This window comes from Bidens hawaiensis, unplaced genomic scaffold (genome assembly GCF_021521415.1).
Source record: "Bidens hawaiensis isolate Kalapana, Puna unplaced genomic scaffold, B.hawaiensis_p1.1 tig00419396_1, whole genome shotgun sequence".
In the NCBI taxonomy this organism is placed as follows: Eukaryota; Viridiplantae; Streptophyta; class Magnoliopsida; order Asterales; family Asteraceae; genus Bidens; species Bidens hawaiensis.
The window spans coordinates 48,599-66,346 of record NW_027504847.1 but is presented as its reverse complement, the minus strand read 5'-3'; the positions used below and the strand labels follow the sequence as shown (position 1 = coordinate 66,346).

At 32.1% G+C, this 17,748-nt stretch overlaps 1 protein-coding gene across 1 annotated transcript; it reads left to right on the top strand.

Moving 5' to 3' along the window:
- The first annotated feature begins 5,394 nt into the window (after positions 1–5,394).
- LOC143608641 (xanthotoxin 5-hydroxylase CYP82C4-like) lies at positions 5,395–7,166 on the top strand. The gene is made up of 2 exons (XM_077083627.1): positions 5,395–6,381; positions 6,459–7,166. The coding sequence occupies exons 1-2, from the start codon at positions 5,431–5,433 to the stop codon at positions 7,080–7,082; spliced, it is 1,575 nt and encodes a 524-aa protein (XP_076939742.1). The 5' UTR covers positions 5,395–5,430; the 3' UTR covers positions 7,083–7,166.
- Positions 7,167–17,748: the final 10,582 nt, after the last annotated feature.

Here is a 17,748-nt window from a genome sequence, read left to right as displayed (position 1 = left end):
TACGTTCGATTTGAGTAAGGTCACAAAGACTACAAACTATTATGTATTTGCCCTACATGTTAACCATTGTTTTTGTGAAATCAAGGGGAGTGGGTTACGAAGTAGGAAAGAAGCAAAATGCCAAGACTTGAACACAATTATTCACTCTTTTTGTTAGTCTAAAGCTAATGATTACAATTAAATTAAAATAACTTGTAATAGAATACAGCATAAAACAACTATTTACATCGATCATATTCTTCGTTACTTAAATCATCTTTAAAATCAAATTCATTGCCTATTCTTTTATTGTTGTTACCAGTTCAAAATAGTTTTTTTTTATTTAAGTTTTTAACCAAAGTTTATATACAATTAATTAGTTAAAATAATAATCAAAAAAATCAAATGTCAATGATCCTTTAAATTACCATATGAAGTTCTAGTTTTATTAGATTTAAAGAAACTCGTGTTAAGATCAGACATTTGGTAATTGATATATTCCTTTATGCTACCTTTGAATGATCGTTAATTTGTAGTTTTTAGAGTTCTTGTGTTTATGTTTTTAGTTTAACTTTAATGCAAAGTAAGTGAGGGCATTTCACATTTGATACTAGACAGTTTGATAACATTCTCAAAGGGCATTTCACATTTGATACTTGACAGTTTGATAACATTAATAAAAAAAATGGCAAAAGGATGCTTAAGGTAAATGTTCTAGAGTAAGGTTGTCCAAACCGTTCGCCACTCGTTCGTCGCGTGTTCGAAAAATGCTCGTTCGATTTCCGCTCGAATTGGAAATGAGCCGATCGGGTCGGTTTGATTTGAAAACAAGCCAAGCACGAGCAAAGCTTCGCTCGGTTCGGTTCGGCTTGTTTTGCTCGAATTATTTTTTTTTTGTTTAAAATTTATAAATATAATATGTATTTATATATAAATATACAAAGTTTTAAGAATTTATGAATTTCCCACTTTTGTGTGGACTTCAAAGTTTAATTTTAAACCCTATCCACTTGTTCAGTACTTCTACAATTTCACCTTTTCATAAACTTTCTTGTCATTGTGCCGTTCAGTACATCGATTACACCTTTGAAAAACTAACTACTGGTTCTCGTCACACTTGATACACGAACTATTTTTTCTATTGTTAGGATAAATATCGACCAGATATATTCGTTGAACTTATTATGTATGTTTTATTGCTAAGTTTGAGTTTTAGACATTTTAGAGTTGAAGCTCTATACAAATTTTAGTTGAAAGTTTTGAATTAATGACATTTTGGATGTTTTAGTTTTTTAAATTTGAAAACTTTGTACGAAACCAAGCAAAACCAAGCCACACCGAGCCGCTCGATTTAAAACCAAATTAAGTTCAAGCATAAACATATTGCTCGTTTTTATAAATTCTAGCCACCTGGTTCGGCTCGGTCTCAAATTAAAACAAGTATGAACATGCGTGCATTCGGTTCGGCTTGGTTCGTGAACAGCTCTTTTCTATGGTCTATAGACTATGAAAAAGTATAATTTGATATGTAAAGGTAAGAAATTGGAAGAATATTTGGGGAATATAGATTTGTCACACCCCAATCTGAGACGGACATGTCGGTGTGCGAACTGTTATTCACAGCTCATAAGAAACATATAATATTAATGACAATATCTAATTATTTTATTAATTTCAAATCAAGTACACATTATTCAAAAGAAATTACAAATAAAGACCAAACAAATATAATAGTAACATATTGTGTTTTTATTAATAACCTAAAGGCCAAATAAACTAAGTTTTTCAATAACTTCAAACATCCAAGATAAACATCATGCAATACGTGTAAAAATAGATTTGTCAACAACACATGTTGCATAAGTAATCACTAGATTTTGATGTAATATTATAATATGTATAAAATTATGCAAATCAATATCATGGGTATCAACAATTAAATATTACGCAAATAATTAGCAAATATGGTGTCGTTTGACCATTGCCTAACGAATCAGGCTTTTGCAATTAAGACGAAATAAATACAAACAAGGGTGTTCACGTCGGTTTTGCTTGATCCGATCAGGCCCTCCTTTCCTTTTATAATTTAGACCTTCAAGCCTAAAAGTTATTACTTATTAGCTATGGACAAAATTTAATCTCTACAAGACAAAAAAATGTCCCAATATTACCATACTAATTTCAGCTAACCCGATTCCAGGTACATAACCTCATTTTTTGCAATTTCTTAAGTGTACCTATTTATGCGAGTTCCAAATAATTCATAGACTAAAGTTTGGCCCTTTATTAATTGAAAGACGACGATCTCACATTATGCTAACTTTTATGTTTAAATGAGCTCATTTGATACACTTTTTTGGATTATTTAATATGAGAGAGAAGCGGGAAAAAATAATATGACCATTTCCAAACACTAAAATAATTTCAATTCTTTTCATTTTTTTGTTTTAAATTCTTATATAATTTGTTGAAACAATATGTTAAAGAAATTTTGTACAACATTTTAGTAGAAAAATGAATTGTTTTATAATAGTGTTATCACAAATTTTATAATCAGATTTTTGTGTCACGTAGGGAGACTATTTCTCTTTTTGCTTACCCGAAGAAACAGTTAAAAAGAGTTATCATATAACCGTGGTTATTTCAATCTAGATGTTTAGATTCATATAAGCTTGATGCCTAGCCGTTGAATATCCAAATGAAACACATCAAGTTGTTATCATTGACGGATCCAAAAAATTTTTTTCAAGGATTTATTATTTTTAAATGCTCAATTTCATGAGGAGTGACGGATTCACTTATATGCCAGTGGGGGTAAGTCATCCACTCAACTTCTGAATTGTTATGTTATAAAATCATATTCAAATTCAATGTGCATCATTCAATTTATTCCATAAGACCCCTTAAGTTCTTCATTCTTTTCTTCCAAAGCCCAATTTATTATCCAAAAGTTTATTTCAATGTCAAGGTAGTTTCATTCATCCATTGGGCTTAACTCAAATTTTGCAATCCAATATTTTCACTACCGACAGGTGTTTCATGACTATATTTATAATGCATTTTTTGTGTTTAATTGTCAAACTCATTGATTATTCTTGTTATTATTTTTATATTAAGTGTTATGGAAAAGTTTATGAAACAGAATTACCAATCTATTAGAACTAGGGACTGTTTGGTTCATTCAGATTTGACTGAGTCAGATCTGAATGAGCCTCTGTCCCATTCAGCAACAACAATGAGGCCCTGTTTGTTTTTACCTCTTTTTTCTGAATAGAGGAAAACGTCTGATTCGGTTAGACGTAATGACGTGGGGCTGTTTTTTTTTCTGGCATTAAGAGGTTTAGCGTCTTAATAACATCTGAACCAGTAAGAGCTTTTAGTGGGTCTGAAAACCTCTTAACCCAAAAAAAACATACGTTTGTCTCAGGCCTCCATTAACTTCTAACCCGGAGACTAGGCTCCATCTCTGACGACTAGAGGTTCGTCTCTAGCTTCCACCTCTTAATGATTCAGATTTCAGACATTAGAACCACCTCTTAACATTCAGATGTGGTATTCAGATTCAGACTTAAATCTCTAAAAAAACAAACGGGGCCTGAGTCTGAATGATTCAGATATAATTTTAACCATTCAGATGTCTTTCTGTTTAGAACCAAACAGTTTGAAGTCTGAATGAATCAGATGTTTACATCTGAATGGAACCATTCAGATGTAAACAAACAACCCTTTAGTTTTATTAATTTAGATAATCTTCCTTAGGGGTTATGACTTTCAATAATTAATTGCCATACTTATTAAACAACGCGAGGTTGAGACGTCATTTTTAGTACCTAAACCATAAAGAGGGATGAAAAGCACAAGGATTTTTAATGATATTTTTAGCCCCACTAAATAAAAACTCTGGATCCGCCACTGTTCATGAGGTTGGATATAAAAAACTTTGGGTCGATTTGACGGTTCGGGTCGAGTGAGGTTCATACTTAATAAAAATACGATACAATAATAAAAATAAAGACTTCACTAGAACTTCAAAAATAAACATGAATGATAAAATTTAACATATCAAAAGATTTAAAGAACCTTATACGATGAACAAATATAATCAAGACAACAAGTAGACTTGTGATGAGACATTCAATAAAATAAAACACAATTTTGGTTGTTCGGATGGCCTAACTCTAACTCGATAAGGTAAACTAAAACCCCACTAAAACAACCGAACTCCACTCTAACTCGCTAAAACTCTACTAAACAACCTACCCGCTGCCCACCCCCACCACCCTAATATGATATTAGGCAAGCTCGCGTTATATCAATGCATGAAAAACTAGAAACTCTAACCTTGAAATCACGCCACTACCAAATCAAGGAATATCATATCATGTAATGTTAAAAGTTGCCTTTCCTGTGATTATCAATTCTTTATATATCAATAATTAGCAATTTAGTTTTAAATCATCCGAACATGATTATTACTACAAGGAATAGGTTTATTTAGGTTTAAGTCTAGTCAATTAGACCAATTAGAACAATTAGGTAAACATTTATCATCTTTGGAAAGACAAAAAATATTTTAGTGATATATATTATATGCAGTGGCAAACCGATGGTTTTTTTACCAAGGTCGGTTTTTTATTACGCCCGGCTTTTGTTAAAATGAATTTACATACATATATGGGCTAGTTTAAATAAATAATGTTATATTGTCGTTACAGCTAGTAAAACTAAGAGTTACAATAACGACTTTAATTAGTAATTATATACCCATGAAAAGGTAATGAAACATTTTACAATTTTTATAATATATAAAAAGTCAGTGTTTTTCTTAGTTTTATTGTGCTGGACACGCTAGTTTGTATTCAATTATCATGGTTTAGTAAGTAAATGAGTCAACGTTTTCATGAAATTTGATACACACATAATCAAGGGCGAAGGTTGCTTAGGGTCCAGGGTGGCACCGACCCCCTGTTTTTTTACGTAGTAGTATAAAGTTATTCGTCTTCGTTAGAAATTTTTTTATACGTAGTGTAAATTTAGGCGTTTTCGACCGAAATGTGTTATACGTATTGTAAAATTTAGCTGTTTCGGCCGAAATTTTTTATACGTAGTGTAAATTTAGCCTTTTTCGTCCAAAAAGTTTTATACGTAGTGTAAAATTAGCCCTTTTCGGCCGAATATTTGTGCCCGGCCCCCTTCGTTTGTGAAACTTTGTCTACATTTTGAGTCCACACCCCCCCTCTCCGGGTGTCTTTGTCCAAGCTTCATCACTGCATATAATGCTTACCTTACACTATTACATATACATACGAATGATGAACAATTAATCATATTATTTTCGTATACATTAAATTTGACATGTTTTCATACATATATAGTAATACAATCCCCATGCGCCTATATATATATATATATATTCCCATGTTATGTATGTAAAACCACAAGAAACACATAATGAATTATTATCCACTTGAATTGAATTTCTTTTTCGTTTCTATATTGTTACTCGTATTTATCATTCGAACCAGGTTGAAATCAACGCAAAGAGAAGCTCCAGAACTCGGTGGTGCGTGGCCAATCATCGGACACCTCCACTTATTCGGAGGCGACCAACTTTTGCACCGTACACTAGGTACCATTGCAGAAAAATATGGTCCGGCTTTTAACATCCGTCTAGGAACCCGCCGCCGTGCATTCGTGGTCAGTAGTTGGGAAGTAGCCAAAGAATGCTTAACCGTCAATGACGAAGCACTTGCTTGCAGGCCAAAAACAGCCGCGCTGAAGCACATGTGCTATGACAATAAGGTCTTTGGTTTGGGTCCGTACACTCCATATTGGCGAGAAATGAAAAAGATCTCTATCGAGGAATTTTTGTCCAATCGTCGCATTGAGAAGCTTAAAGATGTTCGTTTATTAGAGATTAATTCAGGACTTAACGAGCTTTACAAGCGATGGATTCAAAACTCACACCGGCCTGTGGTTGTGGAATTGAGTAACTGGTTGGAACAGAAATTATATAATATAATTGCGATTATGGTGTCGGGCAAACGATATTTTGGTGATGGAGTCAGTGGTGATGAGGCGGCAAGGTTCCAGAAGGCCATCAGCGAGTTCTTTCGACTGAGTGGTGTTTTCGTTGTATCGGACGTGATACCTTTTCTTTGGTGGTTGGATTTGCATGGATACCAGGAGCAGATGAAAAAGACTGCAAAAGATTTGGACTTGGTGCTCGGCAGGTGGCTAAACGAGCATCGACAGAAGAGGAAATTAGATTTGGAACGAAATAAAAATAAAAATAAAGATGATGCAAAGGATTTTATAGATGTGATGTTGTCACTTGATGATGAAGGGAAACTCCCAAATAATGAGATTGATTCAGACACTATTATCAAGTCTACATGTTTGGTAAGTTTAAGTAATTAACTTAAAACTTTATACAATTATTGTTGATAGGTACAATCTTTAAAATGTTTATGTTATAGGGCATGATCCTAGGAGGTAACACGACAGCCGGGATAGTAAATTGGGCTATCGCATTATTGTTAAATCATCCTGATGTTTTAATGAAATTGCAACAAGAGATCGATGAGAATGTAGGTAAAGAAAGACAAGTTGATGAATCTGACATAAAACACCTTTTATTTCTTGAGGCAATAATAAAAGAAACATTTCGTCTTTATCCGGCGGGCCCGCTCCTAGCACCGAGGGAGGCGAGGAAAGACTGTGTAGTTGCGGGGTATGATGTCAAAGCCGGGACTAGGATAATCGTTAATGTCTGGAAGATTCAAAGGGATGAGAGGGTTTGGAGTGATCCATCTAAATTTCAACCCGAGAGGTTTATGGGTTTAGGCCACAAACACATAGACCTGAGAGGCCAACGGTTTGTCCTCCTGCCATTTGGATTTGGCCGACGCTCTTGCCCAGGGGTCACGCTTGCTCTCCTTGAGATTCACTTGACACTGGCTCGTCTTGTTCATTCTTTTGATTTGAGTCGACCGGGAGGTCTGCCAGTGGACATGACCGAAGGCCCTGGAATGACTAATCCTAAAAAGAAGTCGTTAGAGGTCCTATTAACCCCCCGTCTTCCATCTTGGATTTATGGTTGAGTTGTGAGATAATAATTTTGTAATGAATAACATGTATGATGTGAAACAACATAAGAGATTCTTGTGATTTGAAAAGATAATTATTATCGTTATGAATACCTTATATAGATTAACTTCTTTCTCACTAGGCTTGTTTTATAACATGTTATCTATAATAAACCTCAAAATAAATTAAAGGAAAAAGTAAGGAAATGAAATGAGAAAATTCCATCCCACATTGGTAGAAGAAAGAAAATGAGAAGCTTCCACCAAGGTATAAATAGGAGTGTAAGTTCATTGTCCCATATCGCTAGATTATAAAACTAGTGAGCTCTTTATAAGAAAGAAAATTCGTATGTTAATGTTCTTATAAGATGTATCATACCCAGTGGTCCTAGCACCCGAACGCGCACGGGCTCAGGCTCGGGCAAAGTGTGATGGGCGCAATGTAGCGCTTTGATGGCGCACTTTGCACTTCGAGATGTCAAGGTAACCCATCGCGTATCGGTACGTGGAGGTTACACTGACGAGACACGTGGCATGCCACGTAGCAGGTCTAGGGCTGATTAGGCAAAGCTATAAGATTCTTCGCGATACGCGACGCCCTTTGCCTATGGTCATCACGTATCGCGGCGGGATCCAAAATTAGCTATAAATAGGTTGGTAACGGGACTTCATTTCTCGTCCAAAATTTCTGAATTCTCTCTGAATTTTCACACACATATATAAGTATATTATAAGTATAATAACCGAGTGTCGTAGCGATATCCTATCCGATCAAAAAAAGCTTATATACACGAATCCAAAAGCTCTGCATGTTAAGGTAAGACATTGTGCTATCGTGTAAAGTTTCTGCTCTCGTGATTATCGTTATGATTATTGGTTTTATACTAATCTAGGTATACTACATTGTGTTTATCCTATGTGCTTAATACCAAGAGGCGTTTTCTTTAATTGTAAACTTGCAAGGTGAGACATTCGAGTTTTTATACAACTCACATTTGCGTGAGACAACTATTTTCCCGACACTATCATGGTGATTTTAAAACTAATAAAACCCATGATAGATTGTCATAGATATTTTCAAATGTATTTATAAAGTAATTAAAATACATTAAAGTGATTAAGTCTATGTAGACTTACGGGATGGTTACTACTGGTATTGTAGGGTTTTGTATACAAGGCTTGCCTACTGGGCTATTACACGTTACTTATTGGAGTGTTAGCCGATAAGTAATATGACCACAGTCATAGATACGGTCGAGTGACAAGTACCTTTCGGTAATTTGTAAGCAGGCAGATGTAAAAACATCTTAATGCTGTAACTGTAAAATGTGTCATTTTCAAATATATGCACTCACCAGTATTTCTTGCTGATCAAATATTTTAAACATGTTTCAGGTGACTTGTTAGAGACCAAGGAATGATGACTGCGGGCTTCCAGTTTAAATAAGTGGCTTGTCACCAGAATAAAGAAACAAGTTTTGTAAATTAGGGTTTATCCATATAAAAACTTATGTTTGTATTAAAAAGGGATTACATTCCCGGTTTTATTATAATAATTATGGTGTTTTTATAACTCTGATTATTTTTCCTAACTACGGTTTTGATGAAATATTCCGCTGCAAAATAATTTAATAAACACCGATACCACTAATCAATGTTCACGACTTCCTTCCCAGGGTATAGGGGTCGGGGGCTGTGACATTATCAACACAAATTGCTTTGGAGTTGGATTGTACATCATCAGGTAAGTCAGTATTATCTAATTAACATATCATTCTTATTTATTTTCTTAAACACGAACTATATTGTAAGTCATACAATTTTAAGTTGTATTAGAGATTCGTTTTGTTCTTATTTAAATCAAGCAGAATAATTCATATTATAATTCATATAATTTTGGTTTATATCAATATTCATATTTTTACACCAGTAAAGTTATGGTTTAATATAATTCAGCAAATTCAAAATCAATAGTGATTTTTCATAGTTATCGGTTACCGTGGTTTTAGTTAGAAAAGATGAATTCAATGTGATAATATAAAATTCTAAAACCGAAATCTACACAAGTTTAAAAAGCCGGAATTTTAAGTTAAAGTTGATTTGTTCTTGTTTGTGGGCATGTTTTCTTTCCTGTAATGGGTTATGCCATTTAAATAATACAATGCCTTGAACCCTTAGAACACAAATAAGTATTGTGAATCATACGGGAGCTCAGAAGAATCCGAATTCGAATCCGATCCGAATTATCCGACTATCCGAAATTTCGGATACCCGAAAATTCGAATTAGGATTCAAGTAGCAATTCTGAGATATTTCCGAACTATCCGAATTATTAAATTTAATATTTTCAATTATGTATATTATACTTAAATATATAGGGTTTCAAGCCCTAGAAAGTCTAGCGCCACTCTCATCCAAAAATATATGGAAACCTTCAATCAACTTCATCATAATTTCAATCCCTAGATCTTTTTCATCAAAGTATCGTTGCTACAATTCTTGCCGATGCAATCGAATCTCGCAATTTTATGCCGTTCAAAAAAAAGATAATCAAATTCTTTGTTTTTATACTCTGTAGTTAACTTTTATTTTAGATTTTATTTATTTACTTATATGAGTCATTTAATCACAAGTTAACCATCTTTCTTTTAAGTTTGATTTTATTTGTCATATTGACCAATGGCACAACATCTAAGACAAGCCAGCATTCATTTCCTCACGTGAGCACACTCACAGGTGGCCGCTAGTGCCTCCTGCTCACGCATGGGCATTGCGGTTTTCACGACCATGGTGGCAACGGGTGGGCCACTAACGCCCTCAGTCACTTATCACAACATATAGTCTAACCGAAAAGTAAAAAAGATTTTCTAATGCTATAGAGTCTAACCAAAAAGTAGAAAAGATTTTCCAATGCTATATATAATCGTATAGAATATCTCAACGATTATGATTGAAACTTTTTTTACCATTATGTTTTAATTAGTTTTTTAATCACTTTATCATTTGCAATCTCATGCTCCAATCTTAATTAGATCATGTTAGATTTCTCTAAGGTACAAACGTGTTTCTATTTCTGTACAAGTCAGTCTCGTGTATGACTACTCTAGCCTAATTAGATATTTAGGACTAAGGCTCAAGTTGTGGGGATTTTTCCAAACTCAATTAGCTAGCCTTGTTTATTATTCATTTGTTTTATTTTATGCATTTGTAATTGTGTTAATACATGTTTATGTTTATAATTATAACTGTTATTGTTTTGATAAAAAATTCAACAAATCAATTTTGTGATCAAATTTAGTAGTGAGGTGGTGTGCTTTTCAGATTATAGCAAAATGTATGTGTAACAAAGCAGTAAACGGCTTAGGATATTACAAGGAAAGTCCTTAATCCTTGTTGATCTCCGGCATAAAACCTCGGGAGACGATAATTATCCTCATAAATTTTATTAAAATAAAAAATATTACAACTTGAGAACTGATTGCAATGTTAAACTAGATTACATAGAATTTTAGTGGTGTGTGTAAAAGTTAAAAGTGTCCTTAACCATCTTATTAACATCATTTTTATAAAAAGAAACAAGCTAACTATGAGATTAATCCGGGGTGAATAATTAAAGCTGACCAAACCGTGATTCATTGACTGGTGTTTGACCAAATTAGACCGGTTTGGACTTAAAACAAGCTTTGTACAACTCTAGACTGAGGTCACATCAATACTCAAAGCTGCAAAAATTCACGAGAATTATTTATTGCTAACTCATTCTACAAAATTAATCACACTATATAATGTAATGAAAATTGGTCGTTCAAAAAAATTTATGTAAGTATATCTCATTTATTTTTCTTTATGTTCATGTAAAAAGAAATCAAGTGATCCATACTTCCATAGTCTAATTGGTTGAGTCAAGCCATCAAAAATATTCAATTTTAAAAGTAAGGTTTTGTCTTCACCATCATCATCGTTGGCCACCATCCTAAGCCATCATCATACCCGGTCACTGTCACCGGAAATATATTTTTATTAACAAAATAAAGAATTGAAAATTACTTTTATGTCTTCACGTGCTTTGCAAATGTCAATAGTTAACTAAGAACCAAATGTGAAACGTCTTGTCATTTTATATCTTATATTTTCATTTTTCATTTTTACGACGAAGCTGTAACTAGAGTCGATTACGTTTTTGAATATTCTATATTTTCATATTCAATAATCTATTTATTTATTTTTAATACATATATTTACAAAGAAAACAAATAAAAAACTTCTACATGAAATGAACAGTCAATTACCATTACATTATGTAAACTGAGAAAGCAATAAAATCTGAAGTTTTTTACCTTTCACTCTTTGGGTACGGTTGATGTGACCTTACTATTGCACGCCTGTAGTAAGAATGTCCATTTTAAAAATGATAAATCAGTGTTCGTTAATTAAACTTTTATCGGATAAATGGACGATTCATGAACACTCTACCAAACGAAAATTCGTGTCCATGTCTGTCCATTAAGGAATTAATTTTGTTCGTTTACGTTTGTGTCCGTTCGTTAATACTGTAAACAGACGCTAACGGAAAAACGAACATTAACGAACCCTAACTGACACTAATGGGCAAACAAGCATGCGCACACTAATTGACAAATGAACACTAACAAACATTAATGAACATTAATGGACAAATGTATATAAACGACTCTAATGAACAGAAAATCATAAACGATTAGAGTTTGTTTTATTTTTCACTTGGTTTATATATGAGGTCATGAGAGATAGGTAATTTGGTAGAAAACCAAATAAATAATACATATTACTTACAAAATATTATATAATATCGAGCGGACGTTATCAGACACATGTTACCGGAGTTCATGAAGACTATTGAATGAACGCGGCCTCTGTTCGTGTTTGTCCGTTAAACTTACCGAACACAACTTTTTTGTTCATTTCCGGCTTGTTTATTAAACGGACGAACATAAACAAACTTTTTACCAAACAAACGTCCGACGGTTCGTTTATAGCCCTAGTTAGATTCCACTTTTGTTTCTCTTTTCTAACCAATTCCTTAAATATCCACTACAAAACACTCGATCCGAATAAAATACAAAAAGTTAACGAGTAATTTTTAGAGCCAATTAAATACAGAGACACGTGACACACCCAATTGAAAATACAAATCATGTGGCACGCTTAATTTGAAAGAACAAGCGGGTCTTTGCAATTGAAGTTTTTGATTTCACATTTTATTATTATAATTTATTTTAACTTTTATTTTTTCCATTTTATAACTTTTAAAATAAAAGGTTTTATTAAAATTCAAATACATTATTGAGACGTGCGTAAATTTTATCTGCGAGTTGACATAGCTTATAATCAAAACAGGGTTGGGTCAAATTTAAATCGAATCGTTTCATATATATTTGACATAATATATAAAGTTCTTATAATTTAAAATATACCGTTGAAATGTACGCAAATTAATCTATGAGCAGACATAAATTTTAATCAAAACCGAGTCATGTCAAATTTAAATAAAAATAATTTCATATAAATTTGACCTAACTCGGCTTTGAGCAAAATATCTGTCGCCTCATAAACACATTACGCACGTCTCAACGATATATTTAAAATTTTATAGAACTTTGTATATTAAAAGTTATAAAAGAAAAACAATATATGAGAAAAAAAATTATAATAACAAAATATTAAATAAAAACTTCATTAAATTGGTCGCCCTTTTTTATTATGGGAAAAGACGTGACGACGAAACAGGAATGAAATGAAATAATTTAGGCGGGCCGCATGAATTGTTCTTTGAAACTAGGCAACGAATCGGGAATGAAATGAAATAATTTACATAGGCCCTACATATGTTACAGGTGTCGATTTAGAAAAAAAAAAAAAAACTTTTGGCGTTCTTTTACGAGAAATAAAAGTGTATAGAGGCTTTTACTATTTTTAGAAAAAAAAAAAAAAAACATGTTTTTATGTTTTTTTGTGAGGTTCAAAGTTCTCACAATGGGGTTGATTCTAAAAAACCGTACCCTATATCTATATTGTTCCGTGTTTTACTATTTTTTATATATTAAATACTTATGATGCCACTGATTTTCTAATAACGGTGAGAAAATTGGTTCAATTTCCGGTCCGAATATAAAATTATTTGCAATATTGCAATTATCAACAAGTCAAGTAAATTGTATATGATAACAATGATAGTCTTTGTAGGATGTAGATCAAGTTTGGGTTGGGTTAGGCTCATTGGGCTGAACACATTTAAAACTAGGCCCAAATGTTTACCACAGTCCAAGGAATCAAAGCTACACCGTCGTCGCCGCCGCTATTTTACTAGAGTAAATTGCAATTTCCGTCCTTATGTTTTATGAGTTGGAGCAGAAGCAAGAGCAGGTCGCGACTCTATTTTGAAATAATGACATTTCTAGTCCCGGAAGTATTCTCTTTCATTTTGCTCCCCTCCCTCTAATCACATAACACACCGGCAAGAAATAGGGGACCGCCAACATTTGAACCGCCAAAAATTAAAAGACCTCGGGCGCACATGGCAAATCAAAAAGGGTATAAAAGTCATTTTAGTTAACTTTCTAATGAAAACCTGAGACCTCTAATCAGAGGGACACAAAGTGATAAGAGATTGTTGTTGCTGTTGTTATTGAACCGTATCTTCACATTATTTAATTCTTACATATGTGTAACTTACTTTTAGTTAAAATAAAATTAGTCATTCAGTTAAAAAGTGTGAACCCATGAATCATTTATCCACAAGAAGGAAAATACTATTTAGTGACACCTAAAAGTGTTGTAAAAAGTAAGGTGGGTAAAGTTAGTGGTGATGAAGAAATATTGTGACGTATTTTTAAAACGTACGTCTAAAAAAGATGATACTATAATATTGGATTAGGTTATCATACACCGTCTTTTAAATTTACAAAGGATACAAAGACATAATTATCACAAAATATAACATAATGTCGAACAATATATATAACATCATGGTGACTAATATAACACAAAATAGAAGAAAAAAGACACAATGTCGAGGAAAAAAATACACAATGACAAAAATAAACAAAAAATTAAAATGATGATAAAAAGTCGTAATAATCTGAACAAAAATTCTAAAATTACAAGCTAGAAATCGAAAGCCAAAACCTAAAATCTAATATCGTAAAGTTAGACGAGACGGTTCTAATGCCGCTAGTTTGAGTTCAATCGGATGTCGTTTGATACCCTTTCTACGACTTCTCATTTTTAAAAGAATATGTATTTTAAACCAACCCTATATGTAACACTTTTTATTATGTCATTATATGTCTTTTAATGATTCTTTAGTTGTAGTGAGCAACTAAAAGAAACCCAGGCTATTTTACATCATGCATAATTTGAGTTCATCTACCATTCCAGCTCATTGTTCTAAATATCAACAATCATTTAATGTAGACCCGCAAACTATTCGTGATTTGTTATCGATTTATATCATACGCGCTTTGTGGCAAAACATGATTCATTTCATGGGTCCCCATATTTATGAATTCGATCAACCTTAAAAGATAAACCTCAATCATGTATGTTTGATGACGCATTTAATCATCTTTAATTTTGAAAGTTTTGATCATCTAATGTAACATGAAGTCTCATGGCAAATGGTTGAACAAGTGTCATCAAGTTGATGTTGATTGGCATTTCTTTCCCCCTTAAAAGCTAACCACAAAGTAAAAAACATTTCCTATGATATAAGACATCTCAATGATTATGATTTGAATAAATTTAATCACATGTTCCAATATTATTTAGATCATGTAAGATTTTTCTAAGGTGTTACGAATATGTTTCTATTTCAATACAAGTTCTTCAAGGTTACGACTACTCTAGCCTAATTGGATATACGGGACTAAGGCTCGGCTTGTGGTTTCTTTTCCAAACTTGATTATCTCGCCTCCTTTATCATTAATTTATTTTAATTTTATGCATTTGTAATTGTGTTTATACCTGTTTATAACTATAGTTGTTATATATAATATTATACTAGTAGGAAACCCGTGCGATGCTGCGGCGGCTTTAACTTACAACGGTAGTATCGCTATGGCAATAGTATGGTCCTTCTGCGCTAATTTGCAACGACTGTACAATACTTGAACACCCATGAGATTCCTTAGAGTTGGTTAACAATAGTATACAAGAGTACAAGACTATATTAGTTGTGTGCTATTTACTTCCAATAAAATAATATTTTCTTTTTCAATTGCATTAGTTACAAAGATGCTATTAAAAACTAATAATAATAATATATATACACACATTCTTCCTTCGTATTAGTAAGCTAGGGAAAAAAAGAAATATTTAGTAACAAAATGCAATAAAATGAAAGCTAAAATAAAGTGTTTTATTATACCTTTGTTTCTAAAAGTTGTATCAAATAACCGAAAGTAAACATTGGAATTAAATATATTAAAAATTCAACAAAGTATGTCTTTTTATATTATTAAAATATTAAAAAACCGAATTTGTTTGTTTTCTCGAAAAGCATTATATTTCAATTTTTTTATTAAAAAATATATTTTAAAAATATTTTTAGTTTTAAAATTTTGTATAATAATTAAATTTTTATCGTTTAAGCTTAAAGGTACAGTTAAAATTTAAAAAAAAAATTTAAATAATCTAAATTAATTTAGTCAAATGATATAATAATTCAAAAAGATAACCAGTAATTCTTCATATAATCTAATTGAGAAAAAAAAAACTGCGAGTAAATGATGAAGATTTGTTCCTATTTTATGAAGTTTTCTCATAAAATAATTATATAACTGAAGACAAACCAAATTTTGATAAACGTTTACTCCACCGGCTAAAGTTGTGTTTCCATCTTTATGTTCCCTTTTTTATTGAATAATTGTCTCAATAATATATTTATTCAAATAAACAGATTCACTGCAAATCAATGTTTTACTTCCAAATCATGTTAACTACCTATATAAGTTCCAAAAACAAAAACTCATATTATAGATCCATTAAATACGCAGTGAATACAAACCAGCAACAAAGCACATATATAACTTTCAAACTCAGTTTTAGTTTACTAAAAGTCTTTAGGACATACAAGGTTTATTCAAACCATATTTTAATGTTAAAGTCAGGCCTTTCTAAAACCTGAACGCAGGCATCGTGCTTGTCTTTCACAAACCCAAGCTCCAAGTTGCTATCAGGCCAGATAAAACCCTACCCAAACAAAACCAAAACAACCCAAAAATATGTTTAAGATAATTATTCTTCAATTTTTAGTTTTTAAACTCCTTTTCAACAACTAAATGATGATTTATGGCAAATTCATATTCTTGTTACTACAAATGAATACTCAAAAATCACAATTCAGTTGTCTGTCTGATAAAAATCCCAATTAAAAGATATATATACGCGTAAATTTTTAATTGCATTTTAAACAAACATGAAAGCATTCAAAATAGATGGAAGTATATGCTCATCAGAATCCTATTAAAATGATGCAAAGTTGGTATATAATTAAACAAACCTCCAGAGTTCAGAGTTCTTGTGAAACGTTAGTAGAGTTAGATTGTTTGAGAAGAATTCCATAAATGGGATGCTTTCCATACTTCTGTATGTAGGAAATTATGTGCCTGCATCATAAAATTCATTGATTAGCTAAATGGATACGATGAAAACAGTTAAATTCTAACAAATTAAAGCCGAAACTTCTGAATCGGTTAAGTTAAGAACAGTCATACCGAATACACATCCATATTGAGTGCACACTGTGTCTTCAAATGTAGTAAATGTGCAGCTGAAAAATATCAAAATGGCAAACAGTTAACAGCTCATATTGTTGTTACAATGTGAAGCTTCACAGTCCTCAACCTAAAGGCTTTTGATACAAAATGGTAAATAAAAATGCACATGAAGAGTAAGGGCGCTGGTGTGTTTAGTGACCAAAAAATTTAGTCAGATTGACAAAATCCGCAGTGCGGAATTAAAAATCATAACCAAACAATCCCAAAATGTGTCTTGCAAATACAATTGTTATGGCAACAACGTTTTCTTCCAAGTATAATGTTGCAGTAAGCAAAAGTACACCAACAATATAAGGCATCTACATAAGAAGATCCATAGAATTCAGCATATATTAAGTCATTTAAAATAAGGTGAAAATTGAAATGAATAAGTATACACTTCAATAGACAGCAACATTTCCTGAACCATTTTTTTAGAGTTCTTGCAGCAGTACATATCATAAAACCGAATAGATGAAAACTTGGCTTAACCTAATAATAAATTAGTTCCAAATGCAAATAACCAGAATCAAATCTTTAACATATATACCATAAAAAATCAGTTTTAACTTTCTAAAGTCAGCTATAAAGTTTTATGATGCATCATACATATAAACAATACATATGATATATTATCAACAACAAAGTAGGTGACTCAATGTAATCCTGATTTATATAAGTTCGAAATCAATATAAAATAGACACAATTTGACAATGTAATCTTCAAGGTTTGAAATTGCAGTCTATAGTCTATACTCTATAGACACAATTGTTAGCAAAACTGAACATAGTATGCAACTAAATACACAAAATTCAGCATGTATTGTTTTTCTAAACATAATATAAGTTGATAATTGGCATGAATAGTAATAATAATATTAGGATCA

Excerpts from the sequence above, each read along its gene's own strand:
- LOC143608641 (XM_077083627.1), top strand. The coding sequence starts at position 5,431 with ATGAATTATTATCCACTTGAATTGAATTTCTTTTTCGTTTCTATATTG. Across the intron at positions 6,382-6,458 it reads TTATCAAGTCTACATGTTTG|GGCATGATCCTAGGAGGTAA; the intron begins GTAAGTTTAAGT and ends TTTATGTTATAG.